The sequence below is a fragment of the Chinchilla lanigera genome, unplaced genomic scaffold, assembly GCF_000276665.1.
Source record: "Chinchilla lanigera isolate Chin_1 unplaced genomic scaffold, ChiLan1.0 scaffold00013, whole genome shotgun sequence".
Lineage (NCBI taxonomy): Eukaryota > Metazoa > Chordata > Mammalia > Rodentia > Chinchillidae > Chinchilla > Chinchilla lanigera.
Window position 1 is genome coordinate 26,211,206 of NW_004955414.1, and position 16,352 is coordinate 26,227,557.

Below are 16,352 nucleotides of genomic sequence, written 5' to 3' on the forward strand. Positions count from 1 at the left end.
CATTTCAGGAGACTCTGTGTGCTGAGGGAGAGGTGCATGACCCTTGACGTGGCCCTCGGGGACAGTCCCTCCTGCAAGGACTTCATAGTCAGGCTCCCTAGTTACCGTAATGGAAGCTTTGAAATTTTCCAGTTCCTTCTCGGTGTCCTCCTCGGTCAGGTTGCGTTCTCTTTCAGCCTGGTTAATTCTAGACTCCAGGGTATAGCTGTCATTTCTAAAGGCCAAGGACAGTTGTACAAACACGTTCTGTTGGGAACAAGAGTGTGGGAGAAGTGCTAGGAGAAGTGCTAGTTATTGAAGGGGACGAGGCAGCAAGAGCGCCTCTTGGTTAAACATTTTACAAGAGCCCCTGTCACCAAGGCTGCCATGAGCAAGTGAAACACACTCCACAGTAAAGCAAGCAAAAGGTGTGGGGTAGTGACCCAAAGTCTGTGCTAGGTCCTTCCGAGGATGGGAAGATCAAATGCTTTTTACCAAAACATAACAAGAGAATTACGCTCTGCTTCCCCCTGGATTTCAAGAAAATTACATCCTATATTTGTATTAAAACTCAGGGAAGTGGAGTTGATTGTCTAAGCCGTTTGGATTAATGATGGGGTTTTAGTGCATGGGGGATTTTGGCGATTTTGCCTGAAACCTTTGTCTGTAAATAAACCCCACTTGACAGTTAAGCTTTGCTGACTTCAAGTGAACTTCAACCAGGACCTAACCTGAATATTTCAAATCCTACATCCAGAGCAGCATTAAGTAGCATCAGGGGATTAAGTAAGGCCAGCTATGATTAGGCTAAACTTTCTGGAATACATATTCCATATCAAAAAATGTAGTATTCATTCATGAATGAATTTTTAAAAGATATTGACCAAACATGAAATTTCTAGCCTAATAGGAAATTACTGGAGAGGAGAAATAAACAGATGGACTCCATACAGGAAGGAAAGAAGGAAAGTCCTTCAATTATCAGCCTTTATCTGCTGTGCCTGAGTCCAGTGGTAGCAGATTTATAGTCTGAGATTCCTCACTCTGCCTGAGTGCCTGAAGTCCATGTAACACAGCCCACTGTGGAAGGACATCTCCAGACAGAGAACTGAAGGCACCGAACAGATCCATAACAATGATGATATCATTATGAAAACTACTTCTTATCAACCCTCTACTACTTGCCAGCACCGCTATGGACTTAACAAACCCTACCTCAATTAACCCCACAACAACCTTCTAGGGTGGGAACTGTTCTATTTTATGGGTAAAGAAACTGAGGCCAGAGGGGTCATTCAAGATGACAAGTAAGAGCAGACCTAGGACTTACCTTTGGGCTCTCTGATTCCAAAGCCTGTTTTATTTCCAGTACGCTGAGAGCTGACTGTGTCAATTCACACAGAGGAAGGATCTGGCCATTACACAAATCACCCATGGCCCATGTTCACAAATGTCAAAATGTGCTTGGAGCTCACAGTCCCGCGATGGGGATGCTGTCCTACCTGACATCAGTCAAGTCTATGCACAATGTCTAATGCTTAGTTCCCTCTACGTGGGTCACCTAACACAGAGACTCTTGAATTCAATTAGAACACATGGGTCCAAATCTTCGTTTTGCTAAGTACTGGATCTGGGACTTGCAGTAAGTTATCTGAACACTCAGTTTTCTCCTTTGTTTTAACACCTGCTCTACCTGCTTTTCAGAGCTGGTGGGAGGATCAGCTGATAGGAGAGACATGAGCACTGCGACCATAAACATAATGTCTAGTGCATGGTTACTGCTGCATCGGTGGTAGACACTTCATAGTGTCCATCTTCCGTGGACAGTGATCACATCATTTTTCACCGTCTTGTCCCTGGTAGCACTGTCTTGCTTTGTCTGTCAACACCTTCGCCAGAATGAAGCTAAGCTCCTCTCAGCTCACTTGCCAGCCCCACTGGGACAAGGAAGCCCCCAAAGCACATCCCTCGAGGGGAGACTGTGCTGTTGGCAAGCCGGCTGTCAGATGAGCAGCTTTCTGCAGCTGAAACCCTCAGAAGGCGAGCACCCTTGCCCTCTCGACCAAGCATTGAAACTTGAACTCTGACCATCTTGTAATAATTTTGAAATAAATTTGGTCCAGTTCTGCAGCCTCCTAGCTGAGTTTGTATATCTAATTCATGCATTTAAAGAACACAGATAACCCTTGGAGGAGCATGGAGTTTCCAGCTACCTTCTCTGAGCAAATTTGAAAAATCCTGTGTTAACTGAGGTGGGAGTGGGAATCTCAGTGGTTCAGTAGGGCTGGGCACGAGTGTTCATATTGCACCACAATCCCTTGTTCTCATTTTTGTGGAAAGGTATCAGGTCCAGAGCCTGGAGGGAGGAACGCTTTGATAAGCCCAGTCAAGCAAACACTCAGTTTCATAAGCGTTCAAGTCACTTACCTCAACTTCCTTCTCAGTGAGTGGAGGTGCACTGTGGAAGAGAAAAATTGCACAAATGAGCATTATCCAACCTGTGAAATACACCAAGAGACGCCTCTGAGTGGTCAGCAGACCACATGTTTCCAGGAACGGAGTTGATGAGGTAGAAACAACGCACAGTCGCCTTGGTATGTCCTGTCATCTGTGAGGTACCAACCCTTACAGAGGTGGCTTGGCAGAAGACACGGATCCTGAGATCAGTCCTCCAGAAGTGTCACTACTACCTCTGACTTTAGAGAAGTTATTTAATCTAAGCCCCCAGCTTTCTCATCTGTAAAATGAGAATTATGTCATTTACCTTGTAGAAATCTTGTAAGGCTTGTGTATGAGGTATGGTGGAAATATAGCACAAATGTTTAAATAAAAAATTATTACAGGAAATGCCACATGGCCATTAATCTCCCTCCAAATCCCCTTTCACTTTAAACACACTATCTGATCATTCTTGCCACTTTCTGAAGCAATTCTGAAAGTCCTCTATTATGCCTTAATGAGGTGTGACATTTATTTTAAAAAATACCATGAGTGCTGCTGCTGAGTACCATCCAATAGAAAGGCAGGCTCCTGAAAATATCACGGTGTTCTTCATCCACCTTACTCACCGGATCTGGCACCATGTGACTTCCGGCTCTTCCCCAGTACAAAATGACCATGAAAGATAAATGTTTGAATTGATTTAGGACACTGAGGCAGCCGTGACAGCACAAATAAAGATACAAAAGGACTTTCAGAAGTGCTTTGCAAAGTGGCAGGAAAGATAGGGTATGTTTCAAATGAGAGAGAGTACGCTGGGGGATTCAGTGTCTTTCACTGTAATACATTTTATTTATTTAAACATTAACTGTATTTTTTGACCAAGCCATATATATGAATATGTATAAATACAATACATCTTCCATATCTGTGGGTTCCACTTTCCTGAATTCAACCAATGGCAAATTGAAAACATTAAAATAATTTGTGTTTATACTGAACATGTACAGAGTTTGGTGGGCTAATATTCTTTAAACAATACAGTGTAACTATTTATATCACATGAGGCTAGAGAAGAATTAAAGTACATGAGAAGCTAACAATGGTTGTTATATTACATATTGTTATCTTCAAAGAAGTTGCTCAGATTACTAGATGTAAGAATGCAAAATTAATCAAACAATTAAAGAGAATAAAAAATAATTTAAAAAAATAGAAAAGATGTAGAGTGTCACTAATCAAGGTAGTAGGGGATTCAACAATGGTTGTTAAATTACAAATTGTTGTCTTCAAATTAGTTGTTCACATTACCAGATATAATCATGCAAAATTGGTGAGAAAAAGAAAAATTTATAAAAGAAAAATTTAAAGAAATTTTAAAAGAGATTTTTTGAATTTAAAAGAAAAATTTTGTAACTATTCAAATTCTGTACCAATTTTATTGTTTTTATGTTGTTTTGGTCATTGTTATTTTGTTTTCTTTTCTCTTTAAAATAAAAAAGTACATGGGAAGATATGTATAGGTTATATGCATACCATTTTATACAAGGAATTACACATTGGGGATTTTGGTATCCACGGAGAGGGATGGGTCCTGGAACCAACTCCTCATGAATACTGAGGGGCAATTGTATATGACATCCACATTCAGCAAGAAGCCGGGGAATACTGGCTATTATTACTATTTATTCACAAGGCTGTGAGTTTTAATAAGAAAACGGTATGCATTTGTAATTTACAGACCTTCTACACATCCGAGTTGCCATTGTAGGTTTCTGGGGCTATGGAGGGCTGCAAACGCTGACCTTCCCCTTCCCAAGGGCTGTGACAAAGGTTTGTGTGGGTCAGAGAATAAAAATAGGAGAGTTGGCTGGACCTCTTTTCCACAGTGAGACCTCCAACAGCTGGCAGCAGACTGGCATAAATGTCCCACCTGGCACATAGGTGTCCTTTTGTCACAGCCCACACCCAGAGGGCCCTTTCCTCTGAGTGTCCTCATACTCTTTACAGTCACATAGAACATACATATACTGTCTCGCTGGTTCATCGAAGTCCACTGAGTGTGCTTCTGATTCCTGGGGTTCTTTGCATGTTATGTGGAAGAACTGACCAGCTCCTTATTGTGCAGTTTCCACAGCCATTCCCAGCAAGCAGTCCCTGTATCTGCACGCTCATTTAGGGCGGCTGCCACCACCACTGCTCTTGCTGGTAATTACAGCTGGCCCCAGATAATGTAAATAACACACAGGCCCTTTCCTGTGCTGGGTGGGAAGACTGGGAGGGGTCCGATCAGCGTCACAGGGAGCATGCCATCAACAAGCTTCTCAGGAAACCCGGCTTCCTCCCTTTCACGGGTGCGCAGGGACCTTGAGAGCAAAGGTGGGGTCAGCTAGCTCTGTAAGGGGCTGGTTCTCATCCCCGATGAGGGACTGTGAGAGCCTTCCTGTCAGGATGAGGCCACAGGACCCCATGGCTACGAAGCCAGCAGAGAACAGAACACGGGATAAACAGACCCAGAGATGTTCACTGCCTACAATTCCTGTCACAGCCCACACCCAGAGGGCCCTTTCCTCTGAGTGTCCACATACTCTTTACAGTCACATAGAACATATGCTGTCTCACTGGTTCATCAAAGTCCACTGAGTGTGCCTCTGATTCCTGGGGTTCTTTGGATGTTATGTGCAATTTACATATTTTCATAATTAACCAAACTTATTTTTCTACTTTAATGACTCACATCCTACTTTTTTGCTACAGAACACACCCAACTTTTTAAAATTTTATGTTGAAAACCATGAGGGCTCAGGGAGGTGTGATTTAGGCAAAGAATCCACATAACTGGCCAGTTCTGATGCAGAACTATGCTTTGGAAACTTGCGTAGGTAGCTGGGAGCCAGGGCTGTGGGCTTCCAAAGGGAGAGAGTATCTTTTCATGCGACCACTTGTATACCTTCTTTGAAGGAATGTCTGTTTAAATCCTTTGTCCATTTTCAGCAATTGGCTGTCTTTTTATTGATCTATAAGGATTCTTTGTATGTTCTAGAAATAAGTCCCTTATCAGATAAATGCCTTGTAAATATTTTTTCCCATTCTGTGAGTTGCCCTTCACTATCTTGATGACAGCAAACTTGTCTTTAAATGAAAAACTATTCATCTATTTTTAAAATCTCGTTGCTTGTGCTTTTGATGTCATATCTAAAAATCCATGAACTAATCCAAGATCATAAAGATTCACCCCTGAGTCTTCTTTCAAGGACTTTATAGTGTTATCTCTTACATTTAGATCCACAGCCCGTTCTGAGTTAATTTTTTTGTGAGGTAAGGTCGTACTTTCAGTCTTTTTCATGTGGTTATCAAATTGCCCCAGTATCATTTGTTGGAATTACTTACTATTCTTTTGGTTTGGAAATCTGTTCACCAAAATCTTGGTGTGGATGGCTTCCTCTTGTTATCTGATTATCAGATTGATTATTACCTTATCACAGAGGGCTTTCTTGACACCTTAACCAGTGTTCCACTCCCATGTCCCTATTTCCTGGTCTTCCTACCGACTTCACTACCTCAAATCTGCAAGCTGTCTGCTTTTCAACCAGTTATCAAGCACCTGTTATGTACTAATACTGTCCTAAGTCCCTGCTCACACATGATGGAGCACTCATGGCCTCCACTGATCATGTGAAGAGGTGGAGGCTCAGAAAGCAAAGGCACTTTCTTTAAGTGAATGGAAGAAGTCTGATAGGTTTTCCAAGAACCCTTCTGCATGTGGTTCCAAATGTTGTATGTCTCTGTCTCTACAGATTTCAGACCTTGAATTTCCCAGTTATAGGTAGATGGTGCATCTGGCTTGAAATCCCTGTCTTCTGGCACAAAGCTCACCATCCTCAGTTGCCATGAGCCTTTGGTGACCTTTGTGTCTTCCAGGCTGGTGCCATCCTTGAACCCCACCTGGTCTTCGACTTGGAAACACCAGCCTGACCCTTACTCATTTTGTTTTGGATGCATTTCCCCTGTCTGGACCACTGGACTTTGGCTCTTCTAGGGTTAAGAACCAAGACTTTCTCTTCTGTGTCCCACTGAGCATCTATCTAACACAGGGCCACCCAAAACAGGGTCTTCTGCAAGCCATGTTCTGATTTTACCTTCCTGGGAGAGACTTGTGGACCCGCAGTTTTCGCAGCAGCACATCAGAAATATTGGGCATGACATCCAAGCCACTCTTTGACTCTTCATCTTCAGTAGCTGGAGAGAGCTCAGAAGGGACCCCTGGAAAACAAAAGTGCTTCTTTATAACATATCTGTTTCAAGCTACAGTAGTACCATTGGCGACCAGCCTCAGGATAGCAGGAAGAACTTTAACTCTTCTACACACTTAGTTATATGCTAGGGAATTTAAACAATTGTAATCTTACTTTATCACAATGACCCAAGGAAGTAGAACCCAATTGTCCCATTTTAGGTAATCCCAGGCTCCGAAAGGTAAACTTGCTCAAAATTACAGACCTAGTAAATGGCATAGTATAACTTCAAACCACTGTCTGTCTGCTCCGAATTCTTTCTTCCCATGGGTCTTCAGAGTACTAAACAGGGGGCTGGGGATTTAGCTCAGCGGCAAAAGTGCCTGCCTGGCAAGCGCAAGGTCGTGAGTTCGGTTCCCGGTACCAGAGAAAAACCAAAAAAAAAAAAAAAAAAAAAAAAAAAACAGAGTACTAAACAGGATCCTGTGCTTGGAATCAGATATTGGGTTCTGCTGACTGCGAGCTGGTTGGGTATTTGGCTACAATGTTTGGGGGTCAAAAGGCCTCTATTTGGCAGGCTTCTCAGGAGGTCTCTTGCCCAATTGCTCTTCCTCAAATATATTAAATAGTTGTATCTTCCAGGGTCTACCTGGAAATTAGTATCTAGTTCTATACCTCTGTGGACAGGAACTGAAACAGGGATTTTCCAGGACAAAGCTTAAGGTCATTTGACCTTGTATAGATCTCAGAAGTATAGATGCCTAGTAACAAGCAGAGCCAAAAACAGGTCTTTTGTTTCTTCCTGAAACAGTGCTGGAGCTGTGTTCTGGTAACAGAAAGAACAAACCAAGTACCATTTTCCCGTAATTTTTTCCCATTTGAAGATTATTCCTGTTCCTCTCTCAAGCTTCCCTTCTCCAGACACCAGCCACATTTTCCAGCTGCACATCTCCGCTGTGGTCCAAGGTCTCTAGGTACCATTCTATGCCTGCATACGCTCTGGTATGTGGCTGCCCATAGGCCTAGACATGCGCTGTCTGGAGTCCAGCGTACGAGGACATTGGCAAATGCCTTTGGTATTGACATTTATTATTTGTGCAGAATAGGCTTCCTGCACTTCACTATGGGTTTGCAGTTCATTTACAGTGAAGTAAAGCCTCTTATCTCTTTCATTTGAGTCAAATCAGGTGTCCTTATTCTATACAATGACTGGTTTCCATTTGTATGCAGGAATTTGTACTGATCCATGTTTTACTATCTTTTATGGGCTTTAACCTAACAATCTTCCAACTTTAATCATTTTCCAGGATTGTAGATCAAGCTAGAGATCAGGACTATAGGCATAACTGTGGCAACCATCAAAATGAAACTAAGATTGCATACCATGTGAACAGCAGCCTCATCATAGGAGACTAGGAGAGAGAAGAAGAGATACAGTTGGGCTCAAAGTAAAGAATGTTTCACTACTTTGAGCTTCCCAATAACAATTGTGTTCGCCATTTCCCTAGTATTCAAGGTATCCAAGAAAAGGACATGGTGACACACACCTGTAATCCCAGCACTTGGGAGGCTGAGGCAGGAGGATCACCCTGAGTACAAGGCCAGCCTGGGCTACATAGTGAATTCAAGGCCGGTCTGAACTACATGTCCAGCCCCTGTCTCAAAAGAAAAAGTATCCAAACAAAGATTGGAGGGCCATCTATCAGAGATAAGACAGTCAGCAGTCCTTCTCTAGGCATAAGAGTGGGCTAGATGCTCTCTTAGCTATCTGTCAAGTCTTGGGCTCTGTCTTAGCATTTATTACTCTCTGACATTACCATGTGACAGACGGTAAACCTCGTTTTGCCTCTGACTTCACTCTACATTTATGTAACCCAGCATACACAACAGTGAGCCAATTAGGTGGTAGGCTCCTGAGAACTCTATGAAGGACTGAACCATTCAAAGTTTAATAATAAAGTAAAAGCCGTATCAAGGGATTTTACATAGAAAAATCCTCTTTGTTGAAGGAGAGAAGGAAAAAGGAAAAAATAAAAGTACAAAGAACATCAAGTTGGGGCCCCCAGGTCTTGTTAAAATAGCTGGTAGAAAAGTGATCCCAGAATTAGAGGGTCTCAGGACCAGCTACTCTTCTCCCAGAAGCAGTTGAATTAACAACAGAAAAATTTAAAAATACATGAGTAATGTTCAAATACCTGAAAAGGCAATATTCTTTAAAAGGAATGGCTAGCAAAGGCAGGAATTGTTGGAAATAAATGTAGAGCTGCCATCCTTGATTACCTTTTCTTCCCCCTCAGAGAATGAGATTTGGGTTTTGTGGTTTTTGTTTTGGCAGCACTGGGAATTGAACCTGAGGCTGTTGCACTGAGCTACATCCCCAACCCTTCTCGAAATTTTCATTTTGACACAGGGTCTCACCAAGTTGCTAAGTTGCCCAGGCTGAACTTGAATTTTTGATCGTCCTGCCTCAGCCTCTAAGAATGCTGGGATTACAAGCAGGTGCCACCACTCTTAGCTGCAAAGACCGGGCTTCGACAGGAAGATGTGAAAATAAAAAAATTCTGACAAAAGTGCATTCTACAAAGTGGGAAGGGAAGTGATTGGAGGGTGTGAGTAGGCAGGCTGTGGAAGAGATTCAGAAACTTTCTTTAGAACAGAAGGTTCTCCATTTCTCCTTACTAACATCAAAAGAGAAGAAAAGGACAGGAAAGAAAAAACTGCCCATGTTGCCATTTAGTTTTCTTGCTGGGGAGCAGGGGAGAGGAAAGGCAGAACAATTGCACAATATTCTATCAGACTTGCTTACCTTGAACAATATAGAGGGATTTACCAGTAAGGAAATTAAGTAAAAATTAAGCAGATAAAACAGGCTCCTCTGATGGAGTGAGTGGTAGGATACACATGGAAAGCCCCACTTGAAGTTGCCACCACCCACCCTCCCCACTTGTCAAAAATTGCACAGTGGCCAAATTCCTTGGATTTTGTCTATCTTTCCCATCTTTGTCTGGCAGAAGAGTAAATTGGCTCTTCAAAAGGTTTAGGTTAGGTCTAGAAAACAAATACATGGGCAGATTGTCTCTATAATTCTTCTCTCCGTTGATGAAACAGTCTAGAACTCACTACATTGCACCCAAGGATAAAGATGCTCTCCCAATTTGATATAATAAACTCAGCTTTTGGACTGTAAACAATTACAGAAAAGAGCAGAAACTAATCCTACAAGTACTACCATTCACTGAACTTCCCTCTTTCCACACTATTCAAGCAGCAGCAAAGCAAAGCAAACACAAAGATCCAGTCTCAGTCTTCAACTAAAATGCCAAAGGGAGAGATCTCAGATGAGGCAGGAAGGAGTCAATGAAAATTAATCCATACAAAATATATATGTAAAGAGAAAATCCAGTAGAAATGTCCAGATCAAAAAGAAATAAAATGAAAACAAATGACATGGCAACTACACAAAAATACCACAGCCAAAAGAGGAAGGAAAAAAGGAAGGAAGGTAAAAAGGAAGGAAAAAGGGAAACACGAAGGAGACAGATGTCAGGGTGGAAACAGAGCTGCAAGAAACGCATCACAAAATGCAAAAGTGCATTTCTGTGCAAAATATATACCACAAATGCTTTGACTCTACGAGAAATTAGAACTTGAAAAAACAAAGGAAAAGAAGAAATCAGTGGCAGGATGAGAAGATCATACAGAGATGGAAGAGGATTTCTATTTAAGGAAATAAATTGAAGACCATAATAGCAGAACTAATCAAAAAATTGGAAAATATAGAACTAGCCAAAATGTTGGAAAATGAGGGAATATAGCTTCAAATTGAATTAGTAAAGAGGGTGGGAGAGATTGAATGACCATAAAGAGCAAAAAAGAAAATAAATCTAAAGATAGAATATATGGACCTTGAGTTGAGATGCTGTTGACTATGGATTATATTATCTCTGAAATAGTGAAATAAACACATGTAACAACATATTCAAAGATATAACAGAAGAAAAACTTTTTTTAGTTGAAGGGGAAGCTGTACTTAAATACTGTTTTTAAAAAAGAAGATAGGTAAAGAAATTCTTCTTCAACTGCCCTCACAGAAAAAGGAAAACACCTACAGAGGAAAGTGAGGCCTAAGGCGTGCAAGAAACCAGCTGGCCTCAGAACTCTCTATAACACTAAAACAGGAGAGCAATATCTACAGTGTTACATAACCATGAAAGCTGTAGTGCAAGAATAAGGGAAAATTTTCAAACAGTTAGAATTCAGGGAACATAACATCTCTGATCTCTCTAGGAAGACTATTGGATAATGAAACTTTGCTAAATGAGATGTAAGTTGAAACAGCAAATTTGAGAATGGTGAGCCCTGGTAAAGGCACTAAGGGTGAGCATGACATCATTTTACATATAAGTGTAAGACTAAACAACTGTGCAAACCATGCTTTCAGAACAAAGTGTAAATGTTACAACCTTAAAGATATACAAAGAACTCAGCATCTGTATAGTTGGAGACAGAAAGGCAAGAAGAAATATGAAAGGAGGAAAGAAATGCTGCCATTTTTCTTACCCCAAGAAGTCAGTAGGTACTACTGTAGTGACAAAATACTCTGATTTTCTGTATTCTTGATGGTCTGGCATTTGTGGTCTTAATCCTAGTGAGACTGTCCCTTGCAAAGCTAGCTAATACCTGCAGATAGGAAACAACTCTCCTCAAAGTGCACCCTGCTTTGTACAAACCAACCAGTCCAATGCCAGGCATGGTGGCACATGCCTGTGATCCCAGCATGCAGGAGGCTGAGGCAGGAGGATAGCTGTGCATTCAAGGCCAGCCTGGGCTACATAGTGAGACCCTGACTCAAAAAAAAAAAAAAAAAAAAATCCAGGCCAGAACCTATACCACCCACTAGCTCCTTTATCAAAGTCTCATACACCAAACCAATATTCTGCCTGCCCCAAATCACCCAGGGCCAGGTACTTAACAACTAGGTCCTTTCCTTCTAGTCCAGAGCCTGCCAAAATTGCTTAAACTCCGATCCTGAGCTTTATCAGGCTATCTACTCTGCCTTGCTGATTCTTTCTCATGAAAGGCCCTGAACATGGTCTACTCTCCCCTCTCGCTTTGCCTCCTGACTGACCCTAGTCCTTCCCCAAGTGGCCGTGCATGATGTGCTGTACCTCTTTTCTTTAGGGCTCTTTGAGTATAAACTTGTTCCTTCATGGTAATCATATTTGGATGTGTGCCTTATCGCATCTGCTTAAAACAATGCTGGCTACAAAGTGAGGAAAACCATCCAAATTTAAACAAATGCAAAACAAAACAAAAAACCAAAACTACCACAGTGACTCCAGGCCCTTAATGTACTTCATACTATGTTTTCAAAACTTTTAGAAGCTAATTTCTCTCCTTTGGAGGAAGAAATTACGAAAATTCAACAAGTCCTATAGTTTCATTTCCCTTTATTTCAAGCTCAATTAAATTGTGATACTTTTTATTCTGAAGATGTCCATCTAAGATAATCTCCTTCTTCCCACCTTCTTTCCGTATTGGTCAGAAACGTTGTTGATATAAGGTTTTCTTTTTTTTACTTTCTTCTTTGTATTTTTCATCATTACTTGAAACTTTCGACAATGAACATGAACTAGTTTTTACAAAAACAATAAAATTGTTTTCAAAATATCTGCCTGTACTAGGTCATTCCAATGAAAACATTTGTTTCTGGCCATCACAGAGACTTGGATAAATAACTCTTGGGGCTCTGGTTAAAGATGCTCTGAGGACGCGATGACCCCAAAGATCCAAGCTACTGGCTGGGGTTCACTTTTTTCACATCTGCCTTCTCAGGGAGGCCTCTTCCCTCTGTGAGGCCTGAGGCTCGGAGGCCAGACTCGGGGTGTCTGGAAGGCCTGCCCATTCGATGTATTTCTCTGTCTCAGCCCACATCTCTCAGAATCCAGGTCCACCTCTTAGACACAACCATGTAAGTAAGGAGAATAAAATCATTTCAATGGCCACTGTTTGTTGAACATCAACTGCACGTTAGATACTCTTTCTTGTTTATTCCTTACAGGAGCCCTCCAAAGTAAATATTGCTAAGCTCATTTTCTGGGGAAGCTAAACAGATTCCAGGGGCCAGTTCCTCAGAGCCAGGAAACCAAAGCACGATGGTCAGACTGTTGCACCCTAGCTGCTTCCCATGGTCATCCAACGGGTCCAAACCCAAACCTGCTGTCATCTTCTCCTGTGAGCCCCGTCCTGACTAACGTCATGGTCACGCCACAGCCGTACACAGACCTACTGGCCTTCCTGGCCTTCCCCTCACCAGGTCCTGCCAACCTCAACTGCAAATGGCTCTCAAATTGTCCTCCAGATTTCTTCTACGCCGTGGCTCCTTGTCTCCAGCCTCTCCTGTCTCAGGCCGGTTTTTGTCCCAGAGAATTATACTAAATCACAGCACTGGTTCTGGGGCTTCCTTACCTCAGGCCTCCAAAGTGTCCTGAATGAAATTTAAACTCATGAATTGGCCCTCAAAGATTTCATCTTGCCTAGGGGTATCCCCGGGATCCGGCCTTGCTGCCCACCTCCCTGGGACACATGGCCCCTATGTGGTTCATATGGGATTCCTTCTGTTCCTGAAACATGCAAGCCCTAGAAGATACCCACGTGCCTTTGTCCCTCCTGTTCCCCTGTCTCAGATGGAGTGCCTTGCTCTTTCTCAGGTCAAAGCTGCTCGTCTTAAGACCTTCCCTGACTCACCCATCCTGAGCAGGCTGCAGCTTTCTCTTTATTCCTAACTGCTTTATGTTCTGTGACATCTTATCACAAGGTGTGGGAGTGACTTTGCCTACCCTTGGATTTCCTCTCCTAGACAGCGGAGGTGAGCTCATTCATTCAAGCGTTTAGTTAATATTTATCGAGTGCACACTATGTCCTAGGCAACGGGCTTGGAGCTAAGGATACAATGCTGGCAAAACTGGCATGTCACCATCCTCTGAGAGCTTATTAGCTGAAGGGACAGAAATTAATCAGAGAAAAACTCAAACATTGCATTTCAGACTGTGATAGATTTTACAAAGGAGACAGGGTCTGGAGGTGCCAGAAAAACCTTTCTTAGGAAAGTGACGTTTGACAAGAGATAGCCTCCGGTTCAGCGGGAGGAATTTTGGTAAAGAGGAGGAACATTCCATGTAGAGGGAATAGCACTGCCAAGCCCCAGGAGCGGGAGGAAGGAGCTGTGAAGGAAAGTCAGTGTTAACAGTGAGGGGGGAGTGGCCCCAGAGGTAGCGGGGGAGGTCAGTCGGGTGAAGCACCCTGGGCCTTCAGGGTCTCATTAAAGATTCAAATGCTCATCCTGAGAGCAGAATGAAGCCTCTGACCACAGCGGCGGATTTGCCTTTCAGATGCCTCTGGCTGCTGTGTTGGTGGCAGTGTGAGCTGGGTGAGGGACTAGTGGGAGGCAGCTGAGGTAGCGGGGCAAGGGCCTCTCTCCTTGATGCCTGGGTTCCAGCCTTTTTCATATAATGTAGCTATGCGTGCAAACCAGAAACTGGCCCACACCGGCCCCACGTCTTTGCCTTGAAATAACCTGCAGATGATCAAAGAGCAAAACGTGGTACAAAATGGTCCCTAAAAAGGGAGCCATTTGGTTTGTTGGAAAGATCAGACGCAGTTGGGAAAAAGGCCTCCTAGTCCTCAGACACTGAAGGAGAGCCAAAGTTCTGAAGTCTCCACAAAGTTCTGATAAGGATCTTCTTCAACTCCCAAAGGAACAGCCAACAAGCATCATAAGAGACTCGAGTTTTCCTCATGAGCTCATGTGTACTTTTGAATTTGGAGCACTCTGGCCAGCACGCATAGCGCTCCCAAAGCCTTTGCCCTGGGCACGGGAGGCGAATGGGCTCCCAGAAAGTAAGAGAAAGGGGTTACAACTCGGCAGACAGTGCTCTGACCAGTACTGTCATCCACCTCAAATCTCCAGACTGGCTGCAGCACACAACGCAAGAGTGTCCCACCGGGCTGACAAGACAGAGTTTCCCAACCTCGATGATAAAAATTGACATGAATGTCGGATTCCTACTGGGCTGAAAATGAGTGAAATAGGTCCTATTATTGTCCCCCTCCCTTTTTTGTGGTACTGAGGGTGGAATCCAGGAGTGTTCTACCCAAGTTACAACTCCAGCCTTTTAAAAAATTTTTTGTTAGATTTTTATGCAGGGCCCTCACTAGGTCTCCCTGGCTGGGTTCAAATTTTCAATCCTTCTGCCTCAGTCTCCCAAGTAGGCAGCTGGGATTATAGTCCTGTGGCACTCTGCTTGGTTCTATTTTATAGATGAGCAAAGTAAGGTGCCAAGAGAGTAAGGAACTTGCCCAAGGGTTTGCGGCAGTAAATGATGATGCTTGCGCTCTGAATTTAAGAATCCACATCCTAGAGCAGAGAGAAACTGGGAGTGTGCAGTTAGGAAATGCCTACCATGGTTAATTTTCTTTTAAAAAAAATCTGGTGCTCATAGAAGTCAAATTCATTTACCTGCTAATTTTACTTCTAAGATCCAGCTTATTCCCTATTAATTTTGGACAGGGAGGTTTTACTGTAAGTATATTTTCACAAGCATAATTTTTGTAAGCTAAGTTGATAGTGTGTGTATACATCTAAATGTAAATGCTTTTTGATCAATTGCATTTATAGGATGATATCTCATAGAGAAATGTTCATTTCTATAAAGATACATGTAAGAATGTTCAGTATTTCACTGTTTATAATAGGGAAGAAGTGAAAACAATGTAAACAAAATTGCTAAGTGAAAATGGCATCATGATAGGAACCTAATCATCCAACCAAATCTGTCCGTGGGAATGGACTTTAATCTGGGCATGTGATCAGCTGTCCAATGAGCAGCTATGTTCCCCAGCTTCCCTTGCTACTGGTTATGGCCATGTGAAAACGCCAGCACCCAGGCAATCTGAGTTTAATGAACTTGTGCAGTGCACCCTCCCTACCTCTAGCAGGAATCCAGATCTGCCCACGATCCATCTCTGACCCTGTAGCAAGTCTAACAGCTCAGGGGATGGCAAAATGACAACGGGGAAGGAATTAGGGTCCTCAAATACTTCCATGCAGCAGAGTCAGCCAGTGTTTGAACCGCTCACTTTTGAATAATTTCTCAAGAATGAAATATGCTTCTCTCTCGTTACTATTAATATGTTATTGTATTCATGGTCTCTATGTCACAACAATTTATATTTTATCTTACCTAATGTAAGAAAGCTGTAGAATACTTTTAAAAGAGGTACTTATATATAGAATTTGATAGTACCTCGAAAAAAGATGCTGTGACAAAGAGAATTTATTCCAGCATCCAGAAATAAAGAACCCAGAATAAAGGGCTTTTTTTCCCACATATGAAAAATTACTAAATAAATTAAATGCCATAGCATACTTTTTTTAGTAGATATCCAAAGCACATTTCGTAAATGCCAACACACACCTTGAAACTTGGAAGAGAAAATTATTTCTTTGAAAAATATATAAAATAATATAATATGTAAAGTAATACCATATATTTATATTTTATAGATTGTACATCTTATTATATTTCTGTTTTATACTATAAAATAATATAAATACAAAATAAAGTAATACAAGTTTAAATGTTGTATTTATTTAATAAGATGCATGATTCTGGACAGAAAACTACCACAATTCAATTT

At 42.1% G+C, this 16,352-nt stretch overlaps 1 protein-coding gene across 5 annotated transcripts in view; it reads right to left on the reverse strand.

The window, feature by feature from the left end:
* Nucleotides 1–16,352, reverse strand: part of Mrvi1 (murine retrovirus integration site 1 homolog) — a 112,422-nt gene that overhangs the window by 25,980 nt on the left and 70,090 nt on the right. For all 5 annotated transcript variants that reach the window (XM_013511909.1, XM_013511910.1, XM_013511908.1 and 2 more), the window contains 3 exons: nucleotides 6,558–6,681; nucleotides 2,407–2,437; nucleotides 106–246 (listed from right to left, as the gene is read on the reverse strand). In XM_013511909.1, the coding sequence (XP_013367363.1) occupies nucleotides 106–246; nucleotides 2,407–2,437; nucleotides 6,558–6,681 (296 nt within the window). The remainder of the gene's footprint in view (nucleotides 1–105; nucleotides 247–2,406; nucleotides 2,438–6,557; nucleotides 6,682–16,352) is intronic.